This window comes from Protopterus annectens, chromosome 4.part0 (assembly GCF_019279795.1).
Source record: "Protopterus annectens isolate FY-2018-M chromosome 4.part0, PAN1.0, whole genome shotgun sequence".
NCBI lineage: Eukaryota > Metazoa > Chordata > Ceratodontiformes > Protopteridae > Protopterus > Protopterus annectens.
The window spans coordinates 1,855,641,875-1,855,662,668 of record NC_056733.1 but is presented as its reverse complement, the minus strand read 5'-3'; the positions used below and the strand labels follow the sequence as shown (position 1 = coordinate 1,855,662,668).

Genomic DNA, 20,794 nt, shown 5'->3' with positions numbered 1-20,794 from the left:
ACAACTCAGTAAGTAATGCTAACCAAGGAACATAATGTACATGGCACTGCAGGGCAAAAAGGAACTAAGTAATCCCAACCAAGGAACATAATGTACATGGCACTGCAGGGCAACAAGGAAGTAAGTAATGCCAACCAAGGAACATAATGTACATGGCACTGCAGGGCAACAAGGAAATAAGTAATGCCAACCAAGGAACATAATGTACATGGCACTGCAGGGCAACAAGGAAGTAAGTAATGCCAACCAAGGAACATAATGTACATGGCACTGCAGGGCAACAAGGAAATAAGTAATGCCAACCAAGGAACATAATGTACATGGCACTGCAGGGCAACAAGGAAATAAGTAATGCCAACCAAGGAACATAATGTACATGGCACTGCAGGGCAACAAGGAAGTAAGTAATGCCAACCAAGGAACATAATGTACATGGCACTGCAGGGCAACAAGGAAATAAGTAATGCCAACCAAGGAACATAATGTACATGGCACTGCAGGGCAACAAGGAAGTAAGTAATGCCAACCAAGGAACATAATGTACATGGCACTGCAGGGCAACAAGGAAATAAGTAATGCCAACCAAGGAACATAATGTACATGGCACTGCAGGGCAACAAGGAAATAAGTAATGCCAACCAAGGAACATAATGTACATGGCACTGCAGGGCAACAAGGAAATAAGTAATGCCAACCAAGGAACACAATGTACATGGCACTGCAGGGCAACAAGGAAGTAAGTAATGCCTATTAAGGAACATAATGTACATGGCACTGCAGGGCAACAAGGAAGTAAGTAATGCCAACCAAGGAACATAATGTACATGGCACTGTAGGGCAACAAGGAAATGAGTAATGCCAACAAAGGAACATATATGCGGCACTGCAGGGCAACAAGGAAGTAAGTAATGCCTAATAAGTAACATAATGTACATGGCACTGCAGGGCAACAAGGAACTAAGTAATGCCAACCAAGGAACATAATGTACATGGCACTGCAGGGCAACAAGGAAATAAGTAATGCCCACTAAGGAACATAATGCAGCCAATGTTGCAAGAGATGTCAGAACAGATTTAATGTGCTAAGCACTGCTGAAGGGGGAGTTAAAATGCATAACGTTCCTGGCAGTACCAAGGAACATAAGAAAAAGACATAATGTTCATGGTACTAAGGGGAACAAAGGACAAAAACAATATTTACTTAGCCCTACTAAGGAACATAGCAAAAGACACAGTGCAAATGTTACTCTGCCAAGGTTTGTTCCTAGAATAGTTCATGTGTGGGTTAGTATGGTAACATTAAGGCCCACCTTCCAACAGAAACTTGCTTGTGCTAGCAAATTTAGTAAAAGAGTTGTTAGCTGATGTACTGACAATAAAACTGGTACCAAATTGGAAGAAGTTCTAGCATCCCCTAGTGTTTCTAATGGAAAGGAGTTCTCCCAAAACATAGGCTAGGGATAGAAAAAAAAAACTCTTTCACCTGCACGATGCTGGGATATTCCTCTAAAAGTAGAAACATGTACAACATGCATGTTGCCAGCCATAATGGATTTATCATAAAATACCCCATTTAATAGGCAGTAAGACAATTAAATTACTTTACTTTATGTAAAAGTTCCAGGACGGGCTATATAAAAGTAAGGGACAATAAGCTACTATTCATATGTCACCTTTTCTGTGTTAACTGTAGGTGAAATTCAGCAGGGTGAACTTTTACCATGACGGATTTAATATTTGATTTTCTTACTTTATTTTCTGTCGCTAAAATGATTCCATATTTAAAAGTCTTTGTACTGACCAACTCTAGAAATGAGTGAGTTTGCACTGAAGAGTTTCACTTTTATTTATTCACTTTGAAGAAGTCTATACACAGTCATTTACATGATTGTACAGGGTCTCTGTGAGCAATTCCACATAGGCTGATGTGAACTCAGGAATTGGAAGGACACTGAATTTTGACAGACTTTCACTTAATAGGAGGTTGTTTGCTTTGGAATAGTTCCTGTTGCAGGGTTTGCTGGATTACTAAGTTGATTTTTATTTTGAAGGAGACAACTCTGTGGTCTGACCCAATGAGGATGTGACACTAGGAGGGGGTATGGAGGAGTGCATTGCTTCCCCATGTTGGCGAGTACAAAGTCCATTATATTTGAACCTCTGGGGGATGTGCACACTATCTGGTCAAGGTTATTTTGTTAATAAAGTCCAGGAATCATTGTGCCTGTGTGACAATGTGTGTTTCCCCGTCTATACAGGAATAGTTAGTCTCCCATGAACAGGGTTTTTGGTTTAATGGTGAGTCTCTCTACTGTCTAGTTATGAGTTATGGGATACTGGAAACACAGATGGTGACATATAACTTGCTAGTATATGTTATGGTGTGGGACTTTGTCTATGGTGATTTGCATGTGGATAAATTCCAGGACATCATCCTGTTTAACTAATGTACAGTTATGCTTGTTGCTAATGTAGAATGACACTCCTCCACTTTTTGTCCCTGTCTGTGTCACTGATGGTATAAATGTGTGGAAGGCACTGAAGCCTTGCTCTGCCTGAGTACTTTCTGTAGAGTAAAACCATGTCTCGGTAACAGCAAAGATGTCTATATTCTCCAGAGTAAGCATAGCTTGTAGGGATGGAGTTTCTTCTTTAGGCTTCTAGCACTGAACCGTAGTGCCATTAGGTTTCTTTGTGTTTTGTTTGCTGGGTCGATAAGTTTGTCTATTTGGCATTTCCTAAAAAAGACTCTTAAGGAGTGGATAAAGTTTTAGCCAGTAATCGGAAGCCTTGGGAAGACAGATTAACCTTTGTGTCCCAGTGCTCGTATTTGTGCATTTATGTCATACTTCCACATGGCCACCTGAAAAATGTAAGGAAATGCAATGGACACCTCAAAAATGCAAGGGTATGCAATTGACAGGGAGTGTGGAAAAACAATGATCCTACATCTACAGGGAGTTAACAAAGGAGTGATGACTTTTGATATTTCACTTACACCCTGAAATGATATACAGTGGATATAAAAAGTTTACATACCCTTGTTGAAATGCCAGGTTTTTGTGATATAAAGAAATAAGATCACAGTAAATCATTTCAAAACTTTTCCCACCTTTAATGTGACCTATAATCTGTATGATTCAATTAAAAAAGAAACAAATTCTGTTAGGGGGGAAAAATATAAAAAACATACAGTAAGCTGGTTGCATGTGTGCACACCCTTAAACTAATACTTTTTTGAAGCACCTTTTGATTTAATTGCAGCATTCAGTCTTCTTGGGTACACACCCGCCATCAATTAAAGAGACTCTGATTAACCCCAAATAAAGTTCAGCTGTCCTAGTAGGATTTTCCTCACATTTACTCAGTTGTCTGCTACAGCAAAAGCCATGATTCACAGAGAGCTTACAAAGCATCAAAGGGATTTCATTGTTGAAAGGTATCAGTCAGGAGAAGGGTACAAAAAATTTCCACAGCATTGGATATAGCATGGAACACAGTGAAGAAAGTCATCAAAAACTGGAGAAAATATGGGACAACAGTGATGTTGCAAAGAATTGGACGTCCCTCCAAAATTGATGAAAAGACAAGATGAAAACTGGTCAGGGAGGCTGCCAAGAAACCTACAGCAACACTGAAGGAACTGCAGGAATTTCTGGCAAGTACTGTTTGAGTACTACATGTGACAACAATCTCCCATATTCTCCATATGTCTGTGCTATGGGGTAGGGTTGCAAGACAGAAGCCTTTTCTTACACAGAAAAACATCCAGGCCCGGCTTAAATTTGCAAAATGATACATCAAGTCTCCCAAAATTCTGTGGGAAAATGTGTTCTAATCTGATGAGACCAAGGTTGAACTTTTTGGCCACAATTCCAAAAGGTACTTTTGGTGCAAAAATATCACTTTGCATCACCAAAAGAACACCATCCCCAAGTTGAAGTATGGGGGGGGGGGTGGCAGTATCATGCTTTGGGGTTGCTTTTCTTCAGATGGAATTGGGGCTTTAGTCAAGGTGGAGGGAATTATGAACAGTTCCAAATACCAGTCAACTTTTGGCCCAAAACCTTCAGGTGTCTGCTAGAAAGCTAAAGATGAAGAGGAATTTCACTTTTCAACACGACGAAGCATACATACAGATCAACAAAAGAATGACTTCACCAGAAGAAAATTAAAGTTTTGTAATGCCCCAGTCAGAACCCAGACCTAAATCCAATAGAAAATCTATGGTGTGACCTGAAGAGGGCTGTGCACAAGAGGTGCCCTCGCAATCTGACAGATTTGAAGCGCTTTTGCAAGGAAGAGTGGACAAATATTGCCATGTCAAGATGTGCCATGCTGATAGACTCCTACCTAAGAAGACTGAATGCTGTAATTAAATCAAATGGTGCTTCAACAAAGTATCGCCCTTCCAATTAGTATTCTGATTAATAGATCCTTAACTGAGTCATACGTACCCAAACTTTGGCGTTCAGCCTACATCCTACCTCTTCACAAAGGAGGCAAAAACACCTCTATTTCTAACTTCCGCCCTATCGCCCTACTCTCTCCAATATCTAAAATTCTAGAAAAATGTGTCCACCACCAATTCTTACACCCACACAGCATGGCTTCCGTCCCGGCCACAGTACCATAACTGCACTACTATCCTTCTTAGAAACTATCAATCAAGCTCGAGACTCTGGACTCATTGTATCCACAGTACTGCTAGACCTTTCAAAAGCTTTTGACACCATCTCCCACACACACCTTCTTCGTCATCTGGCTAATCTCAAACTCTCCCCAAACACTCTTTCCTGGTTCTCCAGTTACCTATCTGATAGATCTCAAGCAGTCAAATGGAAGAACTCATTCTCTTCCTTTTTGCCTACATCTACTGGTGTTCCTCAGGGATCCATCCTTGGACCCATGCTTTTCAATATCTTCATAAACAACCTTCACACCTTCATCCCTGACACCACAGTCATCCAATACGCAGATGACTCTACCTTGGTCTGCTCTGCCCCAAACCTTCCTGAACTGACCAAAACCCAATTAGCCTTTACCACCACAGAGAACTGGATGCACCAAAACCACCTTTCTCTCAACTCCAATAAATCCAAAATACTAATTTTTCTCCCCTCCAAAGTTTCCTCTCTGGACAAAAACACTTTCAATGTTCTCAGCCAAACTAACACTGCCATTGAAGTGGTCCCCTCTGCAAAACTCCTTGGCATCACCATAGACGAACACCTCAAATTTGATCTTCACATACAACATAACATTAAGAAAACCCACCAAAAGCTAGGTATGCTATATAGGAACAATCACTTCCTTTCAAACTCCACTAGGCATACCCTGGCAACATCCTTCCTCCTACCTTCCCTTCTATACGGAGCCCCTCTCCTAACCAACTTGTCTGCTACCAACACCTCTAAGCTTGAAGCTTGCTATAATAAGATCTCTAAATTTGCCACCAAATCCAAAACATCAAGTCACCACTGCCACAGCCTTCATTCTCTGAACTGGCTAGAACTCCCTAATCACCTAGACTATCTACAACTAACCACCACTCACAAACTAATATTCTCCCCTAATAAATGCCCAGCCTTAAAGGACATCCTTCCTCTATACATCCCTAACAGATCACTGAGATCCGAAAACCAAAACCTAATCTCCATTAGTAAACCGAGACGACCAGCTGGCCAGCTTTTACTGTCCTTCTCACTAGGTAAAAAATGGAACTCTCTGCCTACTTCACTTAGGACTATACCCAACACTGAATCCTTCAAAACTCAACTTTTTCTTCACCTATCCTCCAAATGGAAATGCTCCTGCTTTCACCCCACTTAAATTCCATAGCGACCCCTAACTAAGCACTCCTACTCCTACTCCACTATACTCTCATACTTATTCTAATTTCTCAAAATAACTACAACTAACAGACTTTAAGTGACTGTAAGCATATAAATATTGATTCAATAAAAAAAAAAAAAAAAAAAAAAATCTGCCATCAAGTTCTCTGCAACTCTCAAATGTATTAACCCTACTTGTTTTTACAAACTATATTGTATGTATTTTTACTTTGTAATCTTTATTTGCATTCTGTAACCTATATTGTATTATACTTTTCTTGGAGCTTTATTCTGTAACCTATATTGTATTATACTGTTCTTGGAGCTTTTCTCCCCGGGCCTCCACTGAAAATGGGCACTTCTTGGCCCAGTGGACTTCCCCGGTAATCAAACTGAAATAAATAAATAAAATAAATTAGTTTAAGGGTGTGCACACTTATGCAACCAGCTTATTATACATTTTTACTTTTTTATATTTTTCCCTCTAACAGATTTGTTTTTCAATTGAATTATACAGGTTCTAAGTCACATTAAACGTGGGAAAAGTTTGAAATGATTTTTGTGGTCTCATTTTTTTAAATCACAGAAACCTGGCATTTTAACAGGGGTGTGTAAACATTTTATATCCACAAAATGTGATGGAATTTCTGCTGCATAGCAAAGGTGATATACTTAGGATGGGTACCTGATTTGTACACAATGATTTCTTATTTCCCTTCTTGTTCCTGTACACAATTATAGGTAACAAGTTGATGAAGCAGTATCTATGTACCAGTATGTCCATTTCTATATGTTTTAGCCTACAAGTTACTTTCTATTTGTCACTTGTATTTCAGGGGAACTGAATATTTAATGTTGTTTTGCCTGCAGGTTCTCAAGAACTAAGCAGGCCAGAGCTGCAGTGTTCCAGGCATTTGACAGAAATCCCTTTGCTTCTGACCAACTGCTTTCTTGAGCTTTTCTTTGCTGCATTTCAAATGGAATGATTCCTACTGTTACAGAACACAGCTACAGTGTGTATTACCCCCTTAGATCTTCCCACGTGGTAACTTGTAGATGTATGCGAATACATGCTCTGATATCTTCCTTTCAGGACTTAGACAGATTTATTTCTCAGTGTGAATCATTTTGTTACTGTAAATAATGCATGAGCACAATAGAAAAACATAAATGATTAATCAGATTTTTTCTTTTTTTCTCATCTTTCTTTTAGCACACTTAACAACAACAACATTACCCACATTTCCGTTTCCAGTTTCAACCACATGCCAAAACTGAGAACCCTGTAAGTAAAATGTTTTTTTCTGGAATTGTGGTGTGTGGTATTGATATAAAGCCTGCTTTATCACTGCTTTGCTATAATCCATTCATTACTGTTGCATACAGTAACACATTTTGTGGTCTGTGATTCAAGGCAATTGCTTTCAGGTAGTGAAGCGGTCACTTCTTACAAAAGGGCCATGTTTTTTTCTTGATGGAGTTTGAGCAACTAATATAACAAGTTAATTATGACATAATCTAAATTTTAAGAAACCAAGGGACAGAAAATCAGTTGAAATGTACTGTGGTTAAATTTCACCTGACCTTTGCATTTCAGAACCTGAAGAAGAGTGGATTATGTGTAAGCAAAGTAGTGGGCGTATTTAAATACTCTTTACAGCTTTGCTAAATCTTTAGATAAATATCTTTTTGTTGTTTGGTCCTTGTAATTTTTAAAGCCAAGTTGCAGCATGTGTTTCACAGTGCTATAGTTTATGTGCCTTTTGCCATTAAAACAATGCTTGCCCAAGCACAGTGCAGATATTATTTACTCTGGTGATGGGATTTAGCATACTCCATAAAACCTTGTGAAACAAAGTGTGAAACATTTTTAATGAAACAATCATTTCAGCTATTTTTACTATTCTGTTAGACATTTCTTACAAAAGGCCATGTGATTAATGCTGTTGTGTATCAGTATTATTTCTACCAAGCTTTTTATTGTCAAATAAAAATTGTTATATATGAGAAGGTTCATTTAGTTGTTTTTCCCCTTGTAATAGATGCCTTGTTATTGTTTCTGTAGATTACTGCCTACCCCTTCCATTGTGTGCATGTGTACATATATACAAACCATGGTTTATAATCTAATGCTTCTTTTCCAAGTGAAAAGGATAGCACAGGGGGGAGTGTTTTTACTGCTGCACATTAACCAGTGGAAACCTCAAGTAATTTGAAGGTCACTCTTCAGTGGTCACTGGTCTGGTACGGTAAGCGTCTTATTTGTTGGTCTTCCCATCACTTGCTCACTATTTTATGGAAGAGGAGTTTGCTGGTGATAACCATATTAAAAGTTTCTGTCATTAGACCCATTATAGAGTATAACGCCCCTTTTGGAATGTACCTCACAAGACATCTGCAGCAGCTGGAAAGGCCACAGAAGTACCTCACAAAGAGGATTACTGACCTCAAACAAATGCCCTACACTGACCGCCTCAAAAAACTCCAGCTTTACTTCGTAGCATATCGCCTACTCCTAGGTGATCTCTGCCTAACATATAAAGCTATGTCAAACCCAGAGCTGTTGGACATGCTACACCTAAAGAAATCCCAATCCCTCCAAGCTACATGCTCTAGGGACCTAAACTTTGTCACCACAATAAACAGGACACGCTGGAGGGATAGATTCCTGTCCCAGAGACTTCCTATACTCTGAAACAAGCTACTTATCTATGTCAAGCAAAGTTCTTCATTAGCACTCTTCAGGAAAAATCTTGATGAGTGGATGGGAAATAAGAAATACACCCCGGGGATCACTTCTGTGTCTCTGCTGGGCAGTGGCACAGGAAAATAACTTTCTTGGGTGGCCTAAGCTATGGTGCCTTGCTGGCTAGGCTTACGTAGGCCCTTGGGCCGATAGCCTAGTACCTACCTATGAACCTACATATCCAAGGCTTTAATGGTTTATTAATCAAATAACAATCATTTCATAGTACTTATGCATACTTAAATGCTTGACTTGACTGTTTTTAAGTATAGTCCCCTTTTTTTCTAACTATCATGTCAAGATGCTTGCTTTTCCACCCCATCCATGCACACACACACACACACACACACACACACACACACACACACACACACACACACACACACACTGAATTTCAAAATAAATTGTGCCAATTAAGACACAAAATTAATTTGAAGAAGATGCCAACTTAGAACTACATTTATTTTGCATATGTTTCTAATGAGAAATTATAGACAATGGAGAACAAAATTTTAAGCCAAAATAAGAGGCAGCTATCCAAGTGGTCCCATGGCATAGTGGGATAAACCCCCTACTGGTTCCCAGAAAACCCATGTTCAGTTAGTGGCACTGGTGTTGGAGGGGTCATGGGGTTAAGATGAGAGTGAGGGGCTGTTGTTAGCTCACTTATCTTCAGAGGCAGCCTAGCCTCATTACAATAATCAGACTATGTACCAGGTGAGCTCCATGCTGCATAAGCAAGGAGCTATTTAAGTCATTATATCCGAGTGATGCCTCCAGGTGCATTTGCAGTTAACTGCTACTGATGCCTCTAGGTATGATATATTAGGGTCTATATCATTTCAGCAAAAATTCAGTTCAGCATACAGCATTTTCGGTTCACTTACATCGGACATGCTGCTCGTCAAACTGTTCATACTGAGATCACGATACAATGAGGATCAGGAAATTTGCTATTTGTTCACTGTAGTACAATCTTGGAGTTGGTATATACTATAAAGAGGGGTCTTCCAATGAAATGCTGTTCGCTGAACTGTCACTTCGCTGAAGTGATATTGACCGAAATACTGCTTGTTCATATTTGCATCAGTAATTCCAAAACCATGCTATGTGCAAGGTTTTAAAAAATTTCATCTTAAAGCTTACACAATGACAAATTCAACTGCATTAATATCTGAACTCTGTCTAGTGCAGCTAAATAGATATTATCTGTTGTTTTTATGATATTAATTTATATAAGATATAATTTTTACATTTTTCTACATATCTCGACAACCAAGTAACACAGACAGAACTCCTTAGCCTCACATGAAAGCTCCCAACTAGATGAATAAAATGCTGCTGACAGTATGTATGTAACTTGAGTGGTTGCTGAGATATTGTAATTTGTTTACAAAATATTACAAATGTAATAGCGACTGTGTTTACTGTGACTTATAACATTGGGTTTAAGACCTAGAAGGTAAAGAATACTACCACTATAAAAACAGTTTGTGCTGAAGAGTTTGCCATTTATACTTATTTCATAATCCCTGTGGTTCCAGAGATATGAACATTTGTTTGAAATGTGAGGACATAATTTGATTCTGTCAAAAGGCTTAGGCTCCGCCCATTGGAAGTTACAGTGCAAACTTCCTGAGCTCCATTGGAGTGAATGAGTTAATCAGGAGATTGTGCAAACTCTCAATCATTGGAGGTACCTTTTGAGGGCAGTGATTAAGGTACTGGCATGATTGCTACAAGGGTATTGGAGTTAGAGATCCCCCTCCCTGGTAGCAATATCATCCTGCATTGGTATCCTTGTTCTTTTCAGCAGCCCAGGATATGGGTCAGTTTGAGCCCAGGTAGGTGAGGCAAATGAGGAGAAGAGGCCATGAAAGCTGATGGTGAGTTGCACCATGGGAAAAATCAGGGGCAGCTCAGGGGTATGATAAGAAAAAGTTGTATCAGTAACAATGCCTTCCTTCCCTTACTGAGCATGTAATATGATCCTTCCAGTTTTGTAGTTGTACTGAAATTTAGTAACATAACACTGACATATGGATTTATTATAGCAAGAAGTAATTAATAGGATAATGAATGCACACATCCCTGATTTTATTTTAATGGTCCTAAATGTAATGCCAGATTTCTTGATGGCACAGTGAAAAGGGAAGTATGCAAGTGTGTGTCATGAAAGCAATACATTTCCAGGCTTCATGATTAGAAACTTTACTGAACTTCACTTTGCTAATCTGCTACATTTGTAATGTATCCCTCCAGGCTACCATAATTCTATCAGTTAAGCTTAGTAAAGCACAAACTGGAAAATAAAAGAAACTGCACTATTCAGACAGAATATGTAAATGATTACTTCTTGTAAGTTTTATGTAACAGGTACATGTTGCACACACAATAGCATGTCAGGCATTAACAGGTTTAGATCATGAATCCATGCTAATAGATTCCTGCTTATAGTGATATTTAGCACTAAGCTCAGTAATAAAATAATACATTTATTAGGGAATCTGTATGCATAGAAAAGTGGAAATACAGCTGAATAACTCACTTTTCCCTTCTGTATAGTATTGCATATGTCCATTGGAAGCTATACTCTCTTCATACTAATGACAGTCTCTGTATTCAGCTACGTGTTATCCAACACAGAATAAATCATGATTGCCATCACACTATCCTGGGTGTGTGCAAACCCACAGAAAAGTAAATTGTTCACAAATAGTCCTATAACACAAAGAACAAGTTGTGAGTATGAACAGGATATATATGGACTTGAGTATTCTACAAACTGGGTGCATACAGACTTTACTATAATACGAACAGGGTACATACGGAGTTTACTATTAATGCCCCTCTCCTTTTTGGTACATATCCAACCATGTAATGCCATGTTCCATTTCTGTACACTTAATATTGTGTATCTGACTGCCATGTCATTACTAGTATCTCATGCCATTTTGGATAGACTCGTACAGTACTAGTGCCTGGTTCCTGCCATGTCATTACTAGTATCTCATGTCATTTTGGATAGACTCGTACAGTACTAGTGCCTGGTTCTCTCCAGCATCATTTTCTTTTATCATATAGAGAAACAGTGTGTTATATACACAAGGACTAGCACAAGTAGAATTTGCTTGTTCAAAAATATTTTTGCTGAATGTTAGCAGATAAAATTTTATGTGGATTTGCTAGAAATAAGTGTAATAGCTATGATTAACTAGGATGTGTAAGTTGAAACATTATAATTTCCATTTGTTCAAAAAAGGTGGTACATAATATGCTTTTCACAAGTTTAAAGTATCTGATTCTACGTTTACATAAAAAAAAGCTGCTTATAAACAAACCAAATAGTAGATGAGAGGAAATGTGATTTAACTAAAGGTCTGCTTTATGTGAAGGCAGTCAGATTAATGCAAGCTGACAATGTTTGCTGAAGTCTGTTAGCCTACAAAAACTAGTCTCCAGTTTAATTTTTTGCAATAAGTGAAGTCAAGCAGCTGTGTATGACTGCAGCAGTGTATTTTCCCAGTAAATGGACACTGAGCACAATTATTAATTATTCTTCCTCCCCACGATGGAAAACAGGGAGATTCTTTTACCGTGCTGGGCTGCACGTACAGCTTATGTCAGATAAAATTATTTGTAGCTTTTCATATCTATACTGGTTAGTTTCCAAATTTTGTAGTTACAAACTGCTGTATTTTCATCTTTCATGTATTTGCTGTTCAGCGCCTCAAATTGTTCTCTTTTTATGTGGATCACTACAGCATTAAGGGATCATGCATAACTCTGACTTACTAATATTTATGAGAATATGACATCAGCAGAAAAAAAATGTGCTAGTTATATAGGGCAGAGTGATAAAGTCTTGATATTGTCCAAGATAGCCTTTTTTTTTTTATTCTTTGACCAGGTTAGCCCCACTTGGCTAGTAGCCTCTTTACAGAGAAGACCCTAAGTAGTACTTATCGTGGTAGGGGATGTTTGGCCATGGCATCAGGGATCTTCCCTTAGTCTTTTGTTAGGTGTCATGGTATCTTTAGAGCCACCTGAGCTACCACCAACCCAAGCAGATAGGACCTCAGTTTAGTGTCTCATCTGAAGGATAACACACTCAGGAGTGCAACACCCCCCTTATGCTGCACTGTAGTGTCAGCAGTCAATCTGTAGGGGAGGAAAAGTCAAGGTAGTGAACAAGTAATCATAACGCAGCTGAGCAACTTGTACACAAAGAAATGGAATAGCACATGAGAGAGTGTAGGGAAGGCAAAAGTGCAAGAAGAGATCTTAAAAAATATTTATGACAATTGTGCAAATATTTATTAGAATGAAAATAATATATGCAAAGATGAAATGGTATATGTGCCCATGTAATTCCAATTGCAGAAAATACAGAAGAAAAAGGATGTTCTTTGAAAATATAATTTTTAATTGCATGATGACGGTCGATTCAGTCCGAAGCAAAACATAGTGCATCACTACTTTTCTTTTCTGTCATTCTAACTAAGATGTTTTACATACATGCCAGTAACATGTCAGTGTTTTCTCTCATTCTAACTAAGATGTTTTACATACATGTCAGTAACATGTCAGTGTTTTCTCTCATTCTAACTAAGATGTTTTACATACATGCCAGTAACATGTCAGTGTTTTCTCTCATTCTAACTAAGATGTTTTACATACATGTCAGTGCCATTCTCCTGTTATTCAGCATCTGTCTCCAAGAAATTGCATCTGAAAGCTGTTGCTGGATTGTTGAAGTCACTGGAATGAGAAGATGCAGCAATGTCTATCAAGTAACATATGACAGTTTGATTCCTGGTGGGGCCTGATTTATATTTACTTACCATTTTCTATTCTGCTTCAGAGGATGACATTAATAGTTAATGGAAGTCAGCACTAATTTACCTGATTAAGGAGAATTTTTATTGTTTTCCCTAATGGTCTTGAATAGTCTGTTGCCGGCTCGAAATCAATCAATCAGCTGACTGCTCAGTACGTACTGCCATTCTTTCTTTGGTTTAATTTCTTAGATGGTTTTCTGTATGGCTCCCTGGAGACACAAATTGACTAATCCCCCTTCACCATAATTAGAGCAAAAAAAAAAAAAAGGGAAGGAAATCATAAAGGGCATTTATAAAAAAGTCTTCTTTTTATTGAATTCCAGAACCATGTTTGCTAGAAATGAATGATGACCTGCTCTAAAAGGATTTGTTGGAAATTTAATTTAGAAAGCATGGATGAAAGGGCACCTTTAAAAACATTATTTGTATTCATCCTCTTTGTGCCTCTAAAGATAGCATTGTCATTACTGGATGTCATATTTTAGAAGCCATTGCCAAGTGCCATAAAATGCACATACAAAGTAATCATGTTTTATAAAAAAGAGAACACTTTTTTTTATTTTCTACGTATTAATTCAAAAGAAATTAGTATTAAGCTATCAAAGAAAAATATTACATAAATAAAATATGCAGCCTTGTATCCAAATGTACATGTTGCTTTGTATTAACCTGTGAAGTAATGTGCTGGCTGCAAGAAGGAATATTTTTTTCTACCGTTATGGCATGTTTGAATAACCTGTAGATTTTTAATAAAACATGCATATATATTATATGATGCTTCACACACTAATTTGTTTAACGTAAAAGAAAATTGCCTGGTACAAATATTGCATCATTACCACTTTATAAAACATGAATATGTAGACAATAAATATGATCTTATGTTGTTGTTGTTGTTTGTCTTTTGGTTTTTCCCAGTTAGGGGTCACCACAGCGGAACTCCGGTCCGCTAATGATTGGCAGTTGTTTTTTTTTTATGGTGTCGAGTTGCCAGCCCGATGCCCAACCTTCAACGAAGGCACACCCATTCAATGCATGTCTTTTGAATGCCCACTCGACCGCGGAGAGGACATGCAGACTCCACACAAAAGGCATAATAAATTAAATATGCCTCTCACAGATTATATTATTTTTAGATGTTAGTTCTATATCTATTAACACTGTTATTAGGTATGGTGTATCATTTAATGTTTGATTCATTTGATTTTCTTATATAAATAAAACTGAATAGCATGATATAATTAAGTAGTTAAGTAAGGTAGAATTGCATCCAGATAAGTAAGGATTATACAAGCCTATACAATCCATAGTTATTTAGCTTTATAGAAAACTGAGATTTGAATATTATACAAAAGTAAAAAAAAAAAAAAAAGAGTGTTTCAGTTATTTGACAAAAAAAAAACAGTGATGAATGAGATCTAAAGTCTTGCAAATTTTAATTTTATCAATATGTTCACAAATACGCTGATATTCATCTTCTTTCTAACATAAAAATTGTCCCAGGTTAAACATTTTGCAATATAAGCAACTTTAAATGCATTGCAGACATTTATTTTAAAATGTGGCTTTTTTCAAGCTGAAAGATTTATAATTGTGTGTCCACTTTTATAGTTGAAACACTTTTGAACTTTATGAAGTTTTTCTTTACCAGTGAATATTTACCTGTTGATGTGGTGACTATAATTTTTTGAAAGAAAGAACATGATATTCAACATAGAGTTAAATGCCAGTCAGACATGAGGATTATATAACATATGTGTTAAAAGTAAAGACGGGATGTATATAAGAGATCAAGTAATGTGTGTTATATAAAGTGTTTTAAAATTTTTTTTTAATTCAAGGAAGCCATTGCAGAATTATAAACACTAAATAAAGTCAACTGTTTTGGAGTATGCCTTCTATCTTATTGATCCATTTGTACTGATGTTTATTTTTCATTGGTTGATGACCATTTTGGTCTTTTTTTTTTTAGTTTTGATTATTTTCATAGAACCATAGCTATTAGTCATTTTATAACATGATACTTCCAATGTAAGCATTGCAAATGAGTTTGTCATCCTAAACACTTCACAATTGCAGAAGCTTAACTATAATGGTTTAACAGTTGTTGTCAAATTCCTGTCAATAACGTTGTTGTTATGTTCCTGAGCAACAAAAGTAGGCGCAGGAAATTGGTATGTCAGGGGCAGCGCAGAAACAGTGGGAGACAGAGTGATATGTAACAGCAAAGCTATTCATAGCCTAAAAATGTCTAGTCTTTTGAAAATATGTCTACAAGCAAGAAAATTCACCAAACTGTCAGAATCGGAATGAGAATAGCTATGAAATGTATCATTTCATTAAAGACACTGAGAGATACAGTTATCAAATAGGGCAATTGTGCCTTTTGTGGAACTTGCAAGGGTAAAGCCTATTAAAATCAGGGCAAAGCTGGTAATTGTTCTGCACACATAGGTAGTATTGTGGACTAGGTTTCCTTCCCTGATAGTACAGTCTGTGATATGTTTGGTGCCTTGCTGGTGATGAGAACTGCAGCAACTCATACAACATATGGCAAATTGGAAATGAGCACATTACACAGCCAAGGAAAGGGTTACAGTATAGTGGGATGTGTACAAATTTGTCTGGACAAGAAGGTACAGAGATTCATAGTGAAAGGATACCACAAAATTTAGTGCAGAATATAGGCATTTTCACCATAGGGATGGATGGTATTGTATAAGTTGAGAAAAAAAAAACATTAATTTTTGATGGTATAAATTTATGCAGCAGAATAGATACACATGATGATGCAGAAGTCCTGAAATGGAACTTTGCAAGACAGAAGGAGCAGTCTATACTACAACACTTTATTTATTTATTTGCACTTGTTTACCAGGGTAGTCCACTGGGCTTTGGTGAGCCCATTTTCATTGGGGGCCTGGGGAGAAAAAGCCCCATGAATAACAAGTACACATAGAATATATACATAGTTACAACAATACAAAGAGAATACATCTTGAGTATATTTAACTAATAATTAATATATGAGCAGTGCAGTATATCTGACAAGTAATAATTTGAGAAAGGAACACACAGATGGAGAGTTAAGCATAGTAAAAATAAAAGGAGGAACAAAGAATTTGATGTACAATGTAAAGGTAAAAAGGCCAAATTGCAAAGATGTAAAAAAAAGAGGGGGGGTTATTGACATGTATAGGAAGTGATATCACTGACTAAAGCAATAATTTACTATCTCTGTATATAGACAGCTGATGTCATAGGTAGGTACTAGGCTATCAGCCTTGGGGCCTATATAAGCCTAGCCAAAAAAGTCCCCTGTCTTTCGCCACCCAAGTAAGTTATTTTCCTGCACCCTTGTCTAGCAGAGCCACAGAAGTGATCCCTATTTCCCATCCAATTGTCGAGATTTTTCTTAAAGAGGGCTAATGAGGAGCTTTGCTTGAAATAAATGGGTAGTCTGTTCCAGAGCATGGGAAGTCTGTGGGACAGGAATCTATCCCTCCAGCATGTTCTGTTTATTGTGGTGGCAAGGTTTAGGTCCCTGGAGCATATGGCTCAGAGGGATTGTGGTTTCTTTAAGTGTAGCCTGTCCAACAGATCTGGGTTTGACATGGCTTTGTATGTTAGGCAGAGGTCACCTCTGAGTAAGAGATAAGCGATGAAGTAGAGCTGGAGTTTTTTGAGACGGTCTGCATATGGCATCTCTTTGAGGCTGGTAATCCTCTTAGTGAGGTAATTATGTGGCCTTTCTAGTTGTTTTAGATGTCTTGTGAGGTACATGCCAAATGGGACGTTGTACTCTATAATGGGTCTGATAAGGGATGAGTAGAGAGAAACAATGACCTCTTTTTTTTCTGGAAGTGAACCCCTTTGTGATGTGGTGTGCCACTTAGAAGTATTTCCTGAATACTGTGGTGATGTGATTATCAAAGGAGAGTTTACTGTCCACCTGCATCGCAAGGTCTCATCACACATACCATTTACAAACCCAAACTGAGTGGGGTCCAGAGTTTGGAGGTTACCTATGCACTTGTTTATAAGCTCCAAGATGATACATTCCATGGCCTTGCAGACCAGGCTCATCAGGCTAATGGGGTGGTAGTTCCTGGGGTCTGTGGTGGCACCCCCTTTGTGGAGTGGGATAATCATCACTGTGCACCATTCAGTAGGCACAAAGGCTGAAGTGAGGCTATGATTGAACATGGTACTTAGGTGGGGTGCCAGTTTGTTCTGTAGTTCATGCAGAACGCAGCCTGGGATGTTGTCAGGTCCCATGGATGCTGTGTTCTTGGCTTTGGAGAGTGCGGTCTTTACTTGCGCAGCCGTGATTACAGGGTCTTTGTATTCTTCCGGTATAGTGATGGGCCCTTTGGGGGGTGAAGTTTGCACTCTCCCTATCTTCCAGGATGTTGGCAGTATCAGTTGATTCTGTATATCTAGTGCCATTGTGTTATAGCTCAGAGCAGATCTGAGTGTCACCATTGAGATTCTTAACATAGCTGTAGAATGCTTTGTGGATGTCTTTAAAATCCGTGGCGATTTTATTTTCGTAACTAGGTTTGGAGGATTTTATGAGGGATCTCAGCTTTTTACTCAGGCTGACCAGGGAGTTCCTGCAATCAGGGGATTTTACTCCTTTTTGCAACAGCTTCTTCTTTCTGTTGTAGAGTTTGTTTATGGCAAGGGAACACCAGATTGGCTTCCTTTTTTTGGAGGATAGTGTCTTGGTTCTGTTTGGGATGGCACGATCCATGCACTTGTGTCTCTGCTTATACAGTGCATTTGTATAGGATTATGCAGTCGTACCTCTATTTTCCGTCTGTATGGATATCATGAAGCTTGCCACTTCTGTCTTAAGAAGCATGAAGTTGGCTTTGAAAAAGATTTTTTATGGTGGTTTCCTTAATAGGGGGTGGGGGGGGTGGGATATTGATGTCTAGGGTGATTAGCTTGTGGTCTGATCTGACCAGCGAGGATATGACCTCTGGTGTGGAACATCGGTTGCCCCTATTGGTAATGACCAGGTCCAGGATATTGCTGCCCCTGGTGGGGGGTATGGACAAGCTAATCCAGGGCATTGGAATTTTGAATTCCAGAAAGCTTTGCGCAAATGAGTACATGAGTAGTTTTCCCAGTTGATGTTCGGGTAGTTGAAATTGCCCATTATTAGGGTATTGGGCTGTACCTTCATATTACCAAGTATATCAAGAAATGTGGAGTGGCCATACTAGGGCATGGTAGGGGATCTGTAACAAGCTACAGCCTGGATTGCAGTCTTGCCCACTGTTAGTTGCACTTGGATAATTTTGGATGCATTATACTGAGCAACTAGCCTGGAGGTGTGGATATCCTTAATGAATATGGACACACCTCCTCCTTTAGTGTTTCAGTCCAGGTTAGGTGGCCGAAAGGTGTGGTATGAGTTATAGCCTGGTAATGCAGGGGTGCTCTCTGGAGCCTTGAACCAGGTCAACGTCACTGAACAGATTTTGATGTTCTCCATTTTAAGGAGTGCCTCAAGTGAGTGCATTTTGAGGTTTAGACTTCTAGCGTTGAGTAGCATTACCCTCAGATTTTGCTTGCTTATACCTGCTATGGTGGTGAGTTTGTCTTTTGAACCTTGCCTAAAAAAGGCACTATAGGGGCAGCAAGAGCCTTAGCCAGTATCCAGATTCCCAGGGGCAACAGGTGCAGGCCATCTCTGGAAAAGCATCTTGGTCTGTCAATCATGTCGTCCCAGGCAGACAGACACTGGATCCCCTTAGAATGGCACCAGAAGCTTAGCCAATTGTTGAAGTCAATTATTGTGTCCGTATATTGTGGTATCATTCTGGGCGATGGCAGGATGCTACTCAGGGCTAGGGTCATACATGCCTGAGCTACATGATCCAAGAGTTCCTCCATGTCTCTTTTCATGTAGTCCAGGCAGGTACATTTAGCAGATATTAGTAAACTGGGCATGGTAGCTTAACAGAACAAATACAAAGCACACACACAAAACACACACAACTGCAACCTAACTTAACTCCTATCCTAACCCAAAAATTCACACACATAACCAAAACTCTCATATACTATCTATTTAACTAGTCCTAATGCTAATCTACACACATGATGGACCTCTTGCATACAAACTCCCACCCCTAATCTCTACAAACACTTACCTTAAAAATGCATGCATTCGGTATTATGCATGTTCAACATTCAGGTTATACACATCAAACATTCTACATTCCCAATGTTCTACCTTTTAAATGTAACCACACAAACACTCAAAGAATGAACTAAATTATAGTTACAAATGACCAGCTTAACAGCTCAACAGGGACATGCCGCCTGCAACTAACTTCAGGATTTTGAAAAAAAGTAATCTAATAAGTTACAGTTTTAAGGTTAAAGCATACCTTAATGCCATTTGTATAATATTGCCACTAATAAAAATCAAAGTACTTCATTAAAAAGACAATTTTCTGCTCTTTCCAGTGGTAGTGAAAAATGTTCAAAAGTAGGAAATCACAGTATGCTCACTAAAAGCCAGTGAAGAGACAAGGCCATTGTAATTTTTACACTTAAAATGTATTCTGTGTCCCATAGACTTACATCTTGAATCTGTGTCCAATAGACTTGCATCATGAATGTGTGTTGCATAAACTTGCATCATGAATTTGCGTTCCATAGACTTAAATCTTGAATCTGTTTCCCATAAAGTTACACCATGAAGGTTTGTCCCATGAATCTGTGTCCCACAAACTTACATTCTGAATCTGTGTCTCATAGACTTACGTCTTGAATCTGTGTCCCATAAAGTTACATCATGAAGGCTTGCCCCATGAATCTTTGTCCCACAGACTTGCATTTTGAATCTGTGTTCCAGAGACTTACACCATGGAGGTGTACCCCGTAGACTTACATCATGAATATGTGTCCCATAGATTTACATCTTGAATCCATTTCCCATAGGCTTACATCATGTAGGTGTATACCATAGACTTATGTCATAAATATGAGTCCCATAGACTTACAGCATAATTCTGTGTCCCATAGACTTACACCATGAAGGTATACACCTTAATTATAAAATGAAACCACTCAACAGCACTGCTCTCATTAGACCATTTTGTTGTATAACACAGCAGAAAAAAAACATTTACAGTCACACAATGTTATTGGTACTGCTGGAGAGAGCGAGATATGATAAAAATGTTTCTTTAGGTGTTTAATACATTTGTTCTTTAAAATCATACCAAACATTGGTATATTAGACAAATATTCCTTTTACATTGTATGATAACAGAGCTGAAAATGTATTAAAAGGCATTATGCAACCCTTCTAGAAATGGTATTCAGCTTTGTAATTTAACACTTTCCTC

The 20,794-nt window shown here is 38.3% G+C and overlaps 1 protein-coding gene across 2 annotated transcripts in view; it reads left to right on the top strand.

Annotated features, from left to right (window-relative positions):
* LOC122800048 (slit homolog 3 protein-like) overlaps positions 1–20,794 on the top strand; it is a 2,083,326-nt gene that overhangs the window by 1,498,665 nt on the left and 563,867 nt on the right. For both annotated transcript variants that reach the window (XM_044069531.1, XM_044069532.1), the window contains one exon: positions 7,048–7,119. In XM_044069531.1, the coding sequence (XP_043925466.1) occupies positions 7,048–7,119 (72 nt within the window). The remainder of the gene's footprint in view (positions 1–7,047; positions 7,120–20,794) is intronic.